This window comes from Dromiciops gliroides, chromosome 4, assembly GCF_019393635.1.
Source record: "Dromiciops gliroides isolate mDroGli1 chromosome 4, mDroGli1.pri, whole genome shotgun sequence".
NCBI classification, from domain to species: Eukaryota; Metazoa; Chordata; class Mammalia; order Microbiotheria; family Microbiotheriidae; genus Dromiciops; species Dromiciops gliroides.
The window spans coordinates 470,161,637-470,176,776 of NC_057864.1; the positions used below are offsets into that span (position 1 = coordinate 470,161,637).

General features: G+C 46.3%; 1 protein-coding gene across 1 annotated transcript in view; it reads left to right on the forward strand.

The window, feature by feature from the left end:
• Positions 1 to 12,589, forward strand: part of LOC122753604 (S-adenosyl-L-methionine-dependent tRNA 4-demethylwyosine synthase TYW1-like) — a 244,033-nt gene extending 231,444 nt beyond the window's left edge. The window contains exon 16 of the mRNA XM_044001116.1: positions 11,420 to 12,589. Coding sequence (XP_043857051.1) covers positions 11,420 to 11,641 — 222 coding nt within the window. The 3' untranslated portion in view covers positions 11,642 to 12,589. The remainder of the gene's footprint in view (positions 1 to 11,419) is intronic.
• The last annotated feature ends 2,551 nt before the right edge of the window (positions 12,590 to 15,140 follow it).

A 15,140-nucleotide genomic window follows, 5' to 3' on the forward strand; every position in this document is an offset into this window, starting at 1 on the left:
GGGGGGAGAGAGAGAGAGAGTTTGGACGAGGAGCTCAGGACATTTTCTGATGACTTTCACTTTGGAAAAAAAATCACCATTATTGTTGGGCATCTTTTGTGCTCAGTTGCATCCGAACTGCTGCAGCATTTGGTCATTACCCCCTTTTTTACTTCCTTTGTCAGTGGCTGAAATTGTAGGCATCAAGACTTGGGACGATTTCTTTTCTTTTCTCTTTCCTCTCCTGGAATCATGGTGGAGGGATGATGGCTCTCCTTCAAGTCCTGGTCTCAGAGAGGAAGAAGCCTCCTTGCACCCGAGCCCCTTGGGCTCTCACTTACAGCAAGAGATGGCATTGCAGTCCTCAGCAAGAACCGTTGAGAATGCATGTTGTTTCTGGTTGTGTCCAGTGTGAAGGAGAAGAGCTTCGGGTTGGTTCTTCTAGCCCTGCTGCTGCTGTCTCTCGGAAGATGGGATCTTCTAGAAGGATGCCTGTAGCTTTTGATTCAGCCTGGATGGTGGAGACTTTTGTGTCAACAGAAACCCCACGTCTGATTTGTGCTTTATTTAAAACTCCAGACAAAGGATGAGGGAGGCTAAAAACAAGAGGAATGGTGGGTATTCAGATGCCAGGAGATAATCACTTTGGCTCTGGGTTGCAGCTCATCCTTGCCTGACTGATTGCTCTATGAGTGACCCAAATGAACCACCTGAGCAAGGATGTGACTTGAAGATGTGGGGCTTCCTACCAAGGAGGAGGCAGGGGGCTAGTAAGTGTTTGGTCCATGGAAGAGGCCATGTGATGTGTGCTGGGTTGTTTAAGTTCTTTAGATGCCTTTTGTTTTTATATCACAGTTATTTCAGGGTAGATACAGACCCCATTCCTCCCAGGAAACCCTTTAACTAAGGAAGAAAACTAGGCAGAAACCAATAGAACCAGTGACCCACTGGAAGGCATACTCAGCATTTTGCCCCTGCTGTCCCCCACCGCCCCAGATGAAAGGAAGAAGGGGTGTTTTCTCATGCTGCTTCTGGGCCACATTTGGTCATTATAATCACGGGCGGTTCTGTTTCATTTTATGGCATTTTCATTTACACCGTTGTAGCCGTGGTGTCTACTGGCCACTGAATCATTTCATGTCAGCCTCCTTGGGCCTCAGTTTCCCCATCTGTAAAACTGTTTGATCCTGGGTGTTGATTAAGTGTGTTTGTTATAGTGGGTGTCCTAGCTTTCACCAAAGGTCCCGCCCTCTCCATGCATGCTGCCAATAGAGCCTGCATTGGGATTTCGCTTTGCTACTCCACTGATAGCTCACCACCTCTGTGGTGGGCTGTCAGTGCTCAGAAGCCCAAGAAGCTTGGGGCTACTCATATCACCTCACGGGATTATTACTCCTTCTCCATTCAGCAAATGTTAATTGATTGCTCACCATATGTAACCTGTTGGGTTAGGTATTAACAGTAATTATGTCTGCATCTGCAAGAGAGCCAACTTAGCTGTCATACAAAGTGAATACTTGGTTGAAAATGGTTACATTGGTTGTGCGTACACATATCTTTTACATACTTGCCTGAGTCAGTTTTGATTGTTGTAACCTCCATGAGAGCAGGGTCCAAGCTTAATTAAATGTGAATGATGATGATAAACATCGTTAGGGTTTGAGGTCCATTTTGATCCCCATGTGGGATTCCGACTCTTGATTCCTGGCTGGGGGGAGGGGGGCAGGGGAGTCAGGTGGAGATGATTGTGAAGACTCCTCTTGGTAACTTCCCTCTTTCTCAGAGGATACAGAACCTTGAGGCACAGGGCAGGGATGACCTTGTGGCCACCTGGTTGTGCCAGAGGAAGCTTCTTCATGGCATGGGCTTGGTTTGGAACGACTGGACAGCATTGGACATTCTGGTTTCTTGGTTTTAATCCTTTGAAGAAATGAGTGAACCTCTTTGTGAGGTTAGGGTTCACGGTTAATGCAACTATATTATTTCAGGGTACCTTCTAGTTAGAGGTCAATGGTCATCTTGGTCAGTGGGTGCAGTAATAGGCCAAGCCTGACGTCAGGGACTGGTCACTTATCCCAGTAGTTTGGAAGACATGGCTCATTTTAGACCTACCAATAGAATGAACCTGGGAAAGTGGGTTGGACCAAGGCCCACATCCGCATCATCGTGGGACGAATGTGTTATTCCTGTTGACTAGAGACCAAAGGGAGAGAGGACATGGTTGCTGGGATGCAGGGTACAGGTTTAATTGTGATGGGGCCAGGTCAGGCAGGCTGGCCCAAGGAAGGGAATGTGTTAGGAAAATCCTTGAGAGGAGGGATTGTATCTTTCTCTGTGTTTCTATCTCCAGTACCACATAAGAACCACTGAGCCAAAGCTTCATTGATTCTCCTTGTATAATTGGTGAATTTACCTTTTCCTTGTATATTAATATGTTGCGTAGGCTTCAAGTTGGCTTAAGTCTGTCCTCAGGGAGAGGCCTTGGCTCCAAAGACCAGGAGAGCCTGGGTCAGAGCACTGGCTCGGGAGCTTGGGGTATGAGGGCCCTGCTCTAATGGAGAGAGCACAGGCCTGGGCGTCTTGACTGTCTGAGCCCAGGTCCCGGCTCCACCACTGAGCCATTTGGGAACACTGGTCATTCAGCATGGTCAGAGGCAATGAGACACGGAGAGCCTAACCTCTCTGGAGCTGCACTGTTACCATTGGGTCCCACAGCAGGCCGCTGGAGCTGCTTCAAGAAAGTGAAACTGGGTAACAGAAATGAGGCCTGGAGAATGTAGACTGCGGGCGGCCGGGAGCTAGCTGGCCGAGTGAGCCCCCGGTGGGCCCTCGCTGAATCGTGCGCTGCATCTCTCTGTTGGTGAGTGTCTTCCTTTGAGGTGGCAGGATGCCGGCTCTGAGAGGCCCGGGACCTCCTCTGGCATGCCACATTCAATGCAACACAGCCTCCCAAGGCCCTTTCTCCCCACCTCCTCTGCAAAGGACTTGGCGGCTGCTGCAGTTGTGATGCTGGTGATGCATAAGGGGTAAGAGGAGATGGGGAGAGGTCAAAAGGGATTTGTTGTTGCCTTCTTTTCTAAATGATCTAATGCAGAGGCAGCTGGTGGTGCAGTGAATAGAGTGCCAGGCCTGGGGTCAAGAAGACCTAAGTTCAGGGGCAGCTAGGTGGCACTGCAGTGGATAAAGTACCGGTCCTGGAGTCAGGAGGGCCTGAGTTCAAATCTGGCCTCAGACACTTGACACTTCCTAGCTGTGTGACCCTGGGCAAGTCACATCACCCTTTGTGCCTCACCTGTAAAATGAGCTGCAGAAGGAAATGGCAAACCCCTCCAGCATCTCTGCCAAGAAAACTCCAAATGGGGTCACGAAGCATCGTGCATGATTGAATGACCGAGCAACCACAACAAAAGGAGCTCCCGTCCCTTCTTCTATTCCTCCTTATTTCTCTCTCTTCCACCCTTCTTGTACACTTTGTCCCAGCTCTGTTCTTCCTGTCTGGTGTAAGTTTTGTTGTTGTAAAGTGTGGCTTTTGAGTTATACTGTAAAGAGCACTGCAGGAGAGGGCGGGGGGGGGGGGGCAGTTTCCTCACCAGGGGAATGAGGGGGTTGAACTTGACCATCTCTAAGACCTGGCTCCCACATTTATGAGCCTGACAGCCTCTAACTAGCTATGTGGCCGTGAGGAAGTCATTCATTCTCTCTGGGACCAAACTGAGGGAGCCACCATAGCCATAAAAATGAGGATATTAGATTAGTTGTTCTCAAAGGTCCCTTCCAACCCATAACATATTGAGTCTATAACTGAATAATGGATAGAAGGAGATTATTTTTGCTACACACTGAGAGTACTGGTTGTTCTCAGGGACCATAGACTAGCAGAGCAGGGCTGACCCCCCATAGAACAGTCACATCAGGAATGTGTTAGCTGAGCAGTGGCTGGGGTTGTTGTCAGAGGAACCCGGGGAATTGCAGAGGAAGATGCAGATAATGCATGAGGCTGACGGGGTGAAATGATTGACAGGGCCTTTTCTGTAATAGAACATTTCTTGGTGTGAGATCTGGGTAAATGTCTCGAGCAAACATGGTGAGAAGGGTGACTTCTATCTATAATAACCCTGGTAACAGGAGTACAAAACCGCATACTAAATGTGAGCTGCCGTGAAAGGCATTGGGAAGCTCCTTCCCCGTTTCCAGAGAAGCTGATGGATGTCAGGTTTTCCCCCGCCAGGAGCAGGGACCTTATTACTTGGGAACATTAGGAACAATCTGTTAGGCACCCAATTTCTTTGGGGAGAAAATGAGGATTTTATAATGTCATGATTCTGCAGCAGGAAATTCTGGCTGTGTGAATGAGGACGGGAACCCAGGAGCTTGGCCTGGTTGATCAGGGCAAGGTAGTGGCAGGGCTAGAGTCTAGAAAGACAGCATTGTGGTCCTAAGCTTGCTGCTTACTGTCTCCTTGGGGCAGCACTTAGTCATGGGTTCTTCCCCTTGGGGCCCAGAAGGACTGAAACACAGCTGAAATGCAGGGTATTTAGATCCCATCCTTAAACCATGAAATAGAAGAAGAAAGCAGGCAAAGTGCCAGGTTCAAGGTGCAGAAGGAGGCATTCTCTCTCTATCTCTCTCTTTTTTTTTTTTTTTTTTTGCAGGGCAGTGAGAGTTAAGTGACTTGCCCAGTGTCACACAGCTAGTAAATATAAAGTGTCTGAGGCTGGATTTGAACTCAGGTCTTCCTGAATCCAGGGCCTGTGCTTTATCCACTGTGCCACGTAGCTGCTCCTGGAGGCATACATTTTTGGACATGGCCACTGTAGGAGTTTACCCACACATCTTTGCTTACAAGGGGGTTGTCTGTTTTTTCCCCAGTGTGGTGAGAGGGAGGAAAGGAAAGTTAATGCTTATTAATTGAAAACAAAACAAACCAAAAGAGGGCAGGTGCCTAAAAATGTTGTTCATAGATTCCACAGGAGAGATCTCTTGCTGCTGTGAAGGACACTTGAAAGAAACAACCAGATTTTGGTCGGGTTCATTGCCAGTATGGATGGACACTCAATGTCTTTTTTTGTGATCTTTCTTTGTGAGGCAATTGGGGTTAAGTGACTTGCCCAGGGTCACACAGCTATTAAGTGTCAAGTGTCTGAGGCTGGATTTGAACTCAGGTCCTCCTGACTCCAGGGCCGGTGCTCTATCCACTGTGCTACCTAGCTGCCCCCACTCAATGTCTTTAATTGAAACTCTCCTTTCCCCTGGCTCCTCAGTCACCTCCCTCTCGGACTCAGAACAGAGAATAACCAGTAGCTATTAACTTGGTATACCAGAAGGCCAGGAAGCACTAGCTTCCTTTCCCCTATGGATTACTACATTTTGCCTTGTTGGACATTTGAAGTAAGAATAATCTGGGGTCTCTTTAACTGAAATTATACCTCCCAGGGCTTGGCCTGAACACGGCTTTTCTAGCCTAGAGCAGGGGTTCTTCATTGGCTTTGTGTTGTGTGGTCCTCCAGCAGTGTCTGGTGAAGTCTAGGGGCTCCTCAGAATCAGGGTTTTAAGTGCATAAAATAAAATACATGGGAATTACCATGGATCCCAATTGTACTGAAATACAGTCATCTGATATTATAACACAACAGAACAAGTTCTTGGGTTAGTGCCTCTGCTGTGGAGCATCAGTGATTATGCCATAAGTTGGCTCATTTGGTCTAAGAGTTTGTGCTCAGTTCTGCTCCTTACTAGCCATGTGACCTTGGACAAGTCACTCCCCCTTGGTTTCTTTCTTTGTAAACTGAAGGGCAGGATGTTGATCTCAAAGGCTCCCTCCAAGTGTAAATCCCACGATCCCAAGATGACTCTTATTCGTTCATGCGGGGCCTGGTTTCATCTCTTGCCAAGGGAGAGCCTGTACCCCTTCCTTTCGTTCATGATCCTGCCTTGGTTCACTCTGCAGAGGCTTTGTGGGGTTGTAGGTCTAGCCTTGTCCCTGGGGTTTCTGTGGCTTCATCTCAAGGTGCCCATTTAGGGCTTCCCATTTTCCTTTAGTGCCCTTTGTATTCAGACGGCACTTAGGCATGCCTTCCAGACAGGAGTCTGTGTTGGACTCCGTCACTGATGTCTTCAGATTTGGGGAAGCCTGAATTTGGTTTAGGAATCTGGAGGGATCTCATCACAGAGCGTAGTTGTAAACCTTTTGTTCATGTAAGAATAAACCCCTTTAGCTCATCCACCAGCCTTCCAGTTTGCCTCCTTAGACACTGGGTATCACACGCATTGGCTACTGACTTTCCAACCTTGATCTGCCCTCTTGATATTACGACAGTCGTCTTCCATTTTAGCCAGGAACTGGCATAGCGCTCAAGCCTTCTGCTCTTTGGGCGATGCCTAGGCCTTGGATTTGGGGCATGAATTTACGGCACACATCTACAGGGCCAGTCCCAGGAAGCAGTTAGCGAAATGAAGCAATGTGATGTTTCCAAATGACTGTGTGTCACTTTAACAGATGGTGGGGCTGAACCAACTTCCATTCTGCCTCTCTATGGGCAGTATTAATCTTTCCGCAGGCTCTGCCTATTCCTTATCACTTGATCAGCCCAACTCCAGGGTGCTCTGCTAAAATAGCGGTGCCGAGAAGAGAGCGAAGACCTCAGCAGAAGGAAGCCTTAGTAACACGCCTCCAAATTCAAGGAAAATTGGTAATACCGGTGAGCAGCCAGTGCTTTGAAATAATAGCAACGACAATGTTTGTATAGCACTGACTGTGTGCCAGGTACTGGGCTAAGTGCTTTACAATTATTATGCTCTCCAAATCCAGAAGAAAAGAACTGTGAGGGGCAGCTAAGGGTGCAGTGGATAGAGCACCGGCCCTGGAGTCAGGAGGACCTGAGTTCAAATCCGGCCTCAGACACTTAACACTTACTAGCTGTGTGACCCTGGGCAAGTCATTTAATCCCAATTGCCTCACTAAAAAAAAAAAAAAAAAAGAACTGTGGACTCTAGATGCAGAATGAACCATACGATTTCTACTTTTTGTTTTGTTTTTTGAGGTTTTTCCCTTTTGCTCTGATTCTTCTTTCACAGCATGACTAATGCAGAAATATGTTTAGTGTGATTGTACATATTCTTGGGGAGGGAGAAAAATTTGGAACTAAAAATCTTATAAAAATAAATGGTGAAAACTGCCTTTACGTGTAACTAGAAAATAATAAAATACTTTTATGATTAAAAAGAATTGTTGTGGGGCAGCTAGGTGGTGCAGTAGATAGAGCACTGGCCCTGGATTCAGGAGGACCTGAGTTCAAATCTGGCCTCAGACACTTAACACTTAATAGCTGTGTGACCCTGGGCAAGTCACTTAACCCCAATTGCCTCACTTAAAAAAAAAAAAGTTGTTGCTTCTCAGTTAGCAATAGTAACTGGGGGAAAAATTGGAAGCAGAGGCAAAAGCAATCAATGTAAGATGATGGTGGTGGTGGTGGTGGTGGTATTTTGCTGGCCTATTGTGAAGAAAATTCTTTGTCAGGTATAAGGTAGCTATTACTGTTGCAATAATCAACCTCATGGGTGTTTTGTAAGGAAATCTCCCTTTAAAGTACTATATAGATGTAATTTACTTTTAAAACAAAATGAGCAGGATGCTATTAGAAAAGCCTGGAAAGACGTACATGACCTGATACAAAGTGAAATGTACTGTATACAGAATAACAGCAATATTGTAAGATGATCTGCCGTGAATGACTGTTATTTTCAGCAATGCAATGATCCAAGACAACTCTGAAGGACTTACGAAAAATGCAATTCATCTACAGAGAAAGAACTCCTGGTATCTGAATACAGATGGAAGTATATTTTTTTGTTGTTGCTTGTTCCTTTTTCTAAAGTTTTTTTGTCTGCTATGTTTTGCACAACTGCGCATGTATAACTTATATTGAATTTCTTGAGTTATTAAGGGGGAGATAGGGAGGAAGGAAGAGAATTTGGAACACAAACTTTCAAAAATCCATGTTACAATTTATTTTTACATGTAAGGTGGAGAAAAATTCTAAATAAATACAGAAATGAATTGAATAGGGGGAAAAAAGAATTATTGCTTGGGAGACTCTCAAACTTTTTACGTAAGTTCCTTGAGGGCAGGGCCTGTATCTTACCTCAATGTCATACCTTATCCAAGGTGCTCTTCTCAATATTTGATGGTTGTTCCATTTCTGATGCACTGAGGAGGAGAAGGAGGAAGAGGAGGAGGAGGAGGACTCAGACTAGGAGGGGGAAGAGGAGGAGGGAGAAGAGGAGGCTAGGAGGGGGAGGAGGAAGGGGAGGAGGAGGGGGGAGGAATAATAATAATTATAATTTTGGAGAAGAATAGTAGCTTCTTCTTGATTTTTTGTGTTCCATTTTCCCCCTAACACTGGACATTTGCACCATCATCGAACCCTATGAGAAGGGTGATGAAGATCACATAGAGGTAGAATAGTTGAAATCTTGAATCCATTTCCATTTTAACCCACAGAGCTTGTCGCCTTCCAGCAAAGAGTCAGTTTCTGCAGTATAGGGTTTTTCATTTTTCTAAACACCCAAGAGTATGTATATTTTACATTTTTCTTGGCTAGAACATTTAACTGGCATCCGAGAAGTTAGAAAACTAGGGGATTGGGTCCTGGCGCAAATAGTTATTAGCTGGGTGGCCACAGGCCTGTTGCTTAGCCTCCTGGCCACTTTATGGAACCGACCTCCCCAGGCCCCCCCCCCCCACACATACAAGAAAAAGAGGGCTAGACTTCGGGGTACTATGGTGCTCCAGTGGAGGGATTGGAGCTTTGGGGGTTAGAAGACTTGATGTCCAGTGGTTGTTCTCATATTTACTGGCTGTGACCCTGGGCTAGTCACTTAGTCTTTGTCTAAAATATGTGGTTATTGGGGGCAGCTAGGTGGTGCAGTAGATAAAGCACCGGCCCTGGATTCAGGAGGAACTGAATTCAAATCCGGCCTTAAAACACTTGACAGTTAACTAGCTGTGTGACCCTGGGCAAGTCACTTAACCCTCATGGCCCTGCAAAAACAAAAACAAATAAAATATGTGGTTATTAATACTTAAGTATTCTACCTGCCAAGGTTCTTGCGTGTAAGTCTTAGAGTACGAATCAATATGGGAACTATTGATATTTCTGATGAAAGGGTACAGATCGAATTACTCTCCTTCTGGGCTGAATCATGGGACTTACCCAAGCTTCATAGTAATGTCTTGAGATGTTGTCGGTCAGGCCAGGCAGTCAGCAAGTGCATATTAAGAGCTTCCTGTGTCCCAAGCACTGGCCCAAGCTCAGGAGATACAAGGAAAAGCAAAGATAGCATCCCTGCCCTCAAGGGCATCTAATGGGGAAGATGACTTGCAAGTGTGTGGAATATGTGGAGGGACGTTAAGGGTAAGAAGACTGAAGAGGAAGAAAGGACTGGTGGGGAAGGGTTTCACATCTGCTCCTAGAGACTGTGGGGAGCCCCTGGGGGGGGGTGCCCCAGTCAGCCCTACGCTTTAGGAAGGTCACTTTGGCAGCTAAGTGGAGCCGGTGCAAGGGGAGGGAGAGACTTGTGATGGGAGACTCACTCAGAACATAGACATTTTCTTTTCTTTTCTTTTCTTTTTTTTTTGTGGGGCAATGGGGGTTAAGTGACTTGCCCAGGGTCACACAGCTAGTAAGTGTCAAGTGTCTGAGGCTGGATTTGAACTCAGATACTCCTGAATCCAGAGCTGGTGCTTTATCCACTGCGCCACCTAGCCGCCCCAGAACATAGACATTTTCAACCCGAGGGTTTCACAGCAACTAAAGCAGGTTTTTAGATAATTCAGATCCTTTGTAGTCTATCTGCTGATCTCATCACTTGCCTGAAACGCCTCTTTCCAGAGTTACCAAAGATCTCTGAATCGCCAAGAACAATGGCCTTTTCTCTATCCTTACCCTTCTTGGCCTCTCCTAAGCATCTGATCCTGTTGACTCTCATCCTGGATTCTGTCTCCTCGCTGGGTTTTCTTGGTCCTCTTCTTCTCCTGCCCTTCTAATTGGTCTCCTTTGCTGAGTCAGCAGCCATCCCCAGCCCACTGCTTGTAAGTGTTCCCCTCTGCCTCGGGCCTTCTTCTCTTCTTTCTCTGCAGCCTCTCCCCTGGACTTTGTCAGCTCCCATGGGGTTCATTATTGTCTCTGTGCAAATGACTCCCGAGGAACCTATGTATTTAGCCCTCCTCTCTTTTCCCATTTGCAATCCCATATCACCAACAGCCATTGGAAAATTTAAATTCGGCTTATCCAAAACAGACCTCGTTATCTTCTCCCCAAACCCTTTGCCAGATTCCTCACTTTCACTCATCCCACATGTCCAAGTTTGTCACTTCTACTTCTATAACATCCTGGGCATCTGGCCCCTTCTCTGTCTTCACAGCCACATTCTAATTCTGGTTCTCACCCCCTTTCTCTTAGACCATCGGAATAGCCTCTTATCTGCTCTCCTGGCCCAAGTCTCTCCCTTCCACTGGCTACAGACTGCCCAAGTGATTTTCCTAAAACACAGAGTAGACCATGTCACTAAACCCCAGTGGCTCTGTACTGCCTCAAGGACCAAACACAAATGATGCTGCTTGGCATTTAAAATGTGTCCCAGTTCAGCTCCTTCCTAGCATTACGCACCCCCTGCCCCCAACACTCATGGTCCAGCCAAATGGGCCTTTTCTCTGTTCCTCAAACACATCGTTCCCTCTCTCACCTCATGACTGTAAATGTGTATGCACAAACACTGATATGGGCAATTTTTTGAGGTGAATTGGAGATATTAATGCAAGGAGGTAAATTTGATATCATGGGTCTCTCTGAGACTTGGTGAGATGGCACATACCACATTTGTTGGAAAGGAATTTTTTTTTTTTCAGATAAAGTTAAGATTGGATTGCCTCTGTGGCCCCTTCACACTGATGATCTGATTAGAATATCAATATATCTGTATGTCTGTGGATGTATCTATCCAGATATATGGATTTTGATCTCTCTCTCTCTCTCTCTCCCCTCTCCCCTTCCCCCTTCTTTTCCTCCTCTCCCTCCTCCCCTTCCCCCTTCTTTCCCTCCTCTCCCTCCTCCCCTTCCCCCTTCTTTCCCCCCTCTCCCCTCTCCCCTGCTCTCTCCCCTTCCCCCTCCCCCTCCCCTGCTCCTTTTCCTCTGCACTCTCCTGTTCCCCCTTCCTCTCCTCTACTTCTCTTTTGACCGTAATGCAGCCTGCTGTTAGAACTTGGAAGGATTTTTTTTAACCTTCATAAGACACATTTTAGGGAAAAGACCAGGCTATTTGGTGATCTGCTTTATGAATTTCTTTAAGAAAAACCCTTTTGCTTCACTGTCTGTGATCTGTGTTTTAGGCTGTTCTAATCACCCCTAGCCACTAAAATGATGACTCTACTTTTCCTTTGCAGTTCAAGATTGACGGGGAATGGTGGACCTGGATTGATTATGACCGATTCCAGGAGCTCATCCAAGAGTATGAGACCAGCCACGGGTCAAAGACCTTCAGCGCCAAAGATTACATGGCCAAAACCCCACCCTGGGCAGTCTTTGGGGCTAGGGAGCGAGGTTTTGATCCCAAGGACACTAGATTCCAGAGGAAGAACAAATCTAAGGACATCTCTGGCTGTTGAGACTCGGACTTAGTTGGGAGATGGAAGCTGGGACCATCATGGCGCCAGAACTGATTAGTCCTAACTCATGGTGTGATCCCAGGGACAAAGAGCTCAAGCGAATTCATGCAGAGAATATTCAAAAAGCAGAATTCCTGGAAGAAGCCCCACATTTGAGAAGGAAAGGCGGAGCCCCAACCCTTCAAGAACATGGAATTCAGGGCCCATTTCATTGTAGGACTCAGGATTTTGCTTCTCTCAGATCCAAGCAGGGAAGTGACCAGTGGATCTGAACTACCACTGGTGGACTTTGACTCGAAGGGCATTGAGCGTGATTATCATGTCTGGTGCCCACCTGGGGTTAAAGAGATGAGCTGGCACAGGCTAAGACTCACTGCCTAGTCACCTGAGTGGCGATGCCCCTCTCAGCCTCCAGACTCGTTGCCCTCATTGTAATAATGGATACCCACCCTCCTGGAGTTCAGGTCACTGGCCTTTCAGAAGAGTAGTTCCCAAGAACCATCCTGTTTGCCAGGGAATAGAGGCAGTTTTTATTGCTACAGGGTTGGCTCTTTACTTTTCTGACTCCATGCCAACCCCTTGTGAAATTGGATTGATCTTCTGTTGAGATCCCGTGGCTGGATTAGAACAAAAGCCTCTCTGCACCAGGGGTAATGGCAATGTGATTGCATTTCAGTCTTTCTCCCAGCCAGATTCCTAAACCAGGAGGACAATTCGCTTTTTATGCAAAGAGTAAAATTTCCGGCGTCTTATAGCCACGTACAAAGGGGGCCTGTCATCCCTTCATTCTTAGAGTTGTTGCTGCTCACATGAATCTCCAGGTCCATTTCTTCCCCAGTGGAGAACTCACACAGTCCCCAGAGTTTGCTTTTTTTTTTTTTGGAAGGTCATCATGGTTATTTTAAAAATGCCTTTGTCCCAGGAACTGAGTTTAATAAAATATTCTTTTTGGAATGCTTGGAACACCAGTTTTCTTTTGATTATATTTTTTATAGACGCATCTCTTCACCTCTGAAAAGTGACTCATAAAGGCTGGGAAACTGCCAAAAAAGAAAGTTTGCCTCTTTTTCACAGCGACCCACATTTGTACCGTGTATCCTGATCCTGGTACCTCGGTGGGCTTTACCATTTTCCCATGGAAGATGGCTGCCTCTTTTGGGTCTCAATTGCAGTGAGTCTTAGGGGGGTTATCAGACATTCGTGATGGAAGGATCCTGTTGACAGAGCATCACAAAAATGATGGCCTCTTTGGCCTCACTGAGACCTGCCCATGCCAATAGCCCACCCACCCAAAAGAAATCTTTAAAGGGAAATTGGTCCTGTTCCTATAGCAGGGCAGCAAGGGTGCTGGGGCAGAGTGTGGGTGGGGTTGTTTGAGTAAAAGAGAACCAGACTTAGATTTGAATCCTTCTCAGTTGGGTGACCTTGGCGGGGGCTAGGAAGTGGGGAGGGGAGGGGGGCTGCTTCTGCTCTCTAGGCCTCAATTTCCTTTCCCTGTAAAATATAATATTTATGATCTTCACTGGATGGTTGTGAATATCAAATGAGACAATGCATATTAAGCACTTTATAATCATAGAGTTGAGAAACGGAAAATAAAGGCACCAAACACATTCCATTCCGTTGAACGATATGGGAATAGGAGGGCTGATGGTTCCCCTATAACAGCCCAGTATTTGAAGATAGATGGGCAAAGGCTTAAGAACAGCATTGTTTATGGAAGAGTCAAGTTATTTATTTTATTTTTTTTTAGTGTCTGATGATAGAATAGAGGGTTCAAATCCTGCCCCTGTCAGTTGTCAGTAAGTTACTTCTCCTCTCTTGGAAAGTTTCTTCATCTGTAAAAAGAGGGAGCTGTACTAGGTAGCCCCCAAAGGGATCCTGTCTAGTGCCATGATCTTACAATCTTATGATGTCACCGATTGTGCCATTCGACGGCCCCCACCACCTGGATGATTCCATGCAGCCCATTCCCATGACTGGGAAGAGAGCTGAGAACCTCATGACAACAGAACCATAGTATCCACTTCACACGGTTCATATAGACCCAGCCTCCTCCCCCAATAAGTCCCGGGGCTGTTGTTTTACTGCTGATAAGGCAGTGAGAGAGAACCACAGCCATCCCTTGGCAGAGCTGCAGTTAAGACTGGCCTCAGTCCGTGAACTGTAGTCCTTCCAGCCACGCACCCATGTCTGGGGAAAAAAGGCAGCAGCAGCATCTGGGAATGGAGCAAAATAAATTCTATCCCACTCGTCCAAACAGGCATTTTTAAAGCAGCCTGAAAATTCTTTGGCCTTGCTTTCCCTTCTTCTCTTCCCCATATCCACCTCTCTTTCATCAACTTCTAGGTAGAATGAGTCTGTACATATTTGCTAGAACACGAGATCCAGAAGTTGGCTTCCATTTTGTGGATGAGGTCAGATCTGATTCCAAACAACGTGGCATTTAGTGAAGTGAAAGACTTTGGATCTGTTTTTTATTCTTTCAGGGTACATCGCGGGCTCTCCAAAATACAAATTAATGAACATTTCCTGGGGCCCTGTCAATTTAACTCAAATTAACAGTGACTAATTCTGCTGGCCCGAAACACATATTAGCCACAGAATGCTTTTGTGACTCATTCCTCACCTCGAAACTGATGCAGAGTTCTGCCCTAATGACTAGGTTCTGAAGATATCCAGTCCAGCAGTCTGGTTCTGTCTCTGCTTCTTTTGGACAAGAGATGCCCGTGTTTTGAATGAGCAAAGTGACCTCATGAACCCTGTTGTCTGGGGTTCTTCCTTCTTGCCTTCTGGAATTGTGATTGAGTTAAATATTCATCCAGCTGACAGAGACAGAGAGAGAGAGACAGAAAGAGAGAGAGAGACAGACAGACAGACAGACAGGAATGGAGGGAGGGGGAGACAGACAGACACACACACACACACACATACACATACACATACACACATGGAGAGAGACAGGCAGAGAAAGAGAAACAGACAGGGAGACAGAGACCCAGGAGCAGCAGATTGCAAGCAAAGAAATAGTTTCTGAATCCTTAACATGAGCGACTCAGCCAAGGTCTGCCTCTCTTCTGTTAAATGGAAACCAGAGGATTGTGCAGGAATTCTGCATGAGCTAACGATTTGTAATTAGTTCCCAGGGCCACCTTCCCTAGAGTGTGTGCAAACATGATGGTACGCTTCTCTTAATCAAGGCAGACCTGGGCACTGACTTTGGGGAGTGCTCAGATCACATCCTCACCTCCCTTCTCAGTCATGTGTTGAGGGACTAATTAATTGGTCGTCATCATTCGAGTGGTTAGATGAGGAAGGTGTGGTGAGTGTCATTAGGAACCTAGCCTTTTCAATTGTATTTCGGTTTTCAAAGTGGGATCTAATGTGTTGGGGAAGCGGGAATGATTGTATCCTGTGGGGTTCCAGTCCTAGACTGTAGCTATCCGAGGGGATTTGAAGTAGCTGTAATGGCTTTGAGACAAGTGTGAAAACACTGCTT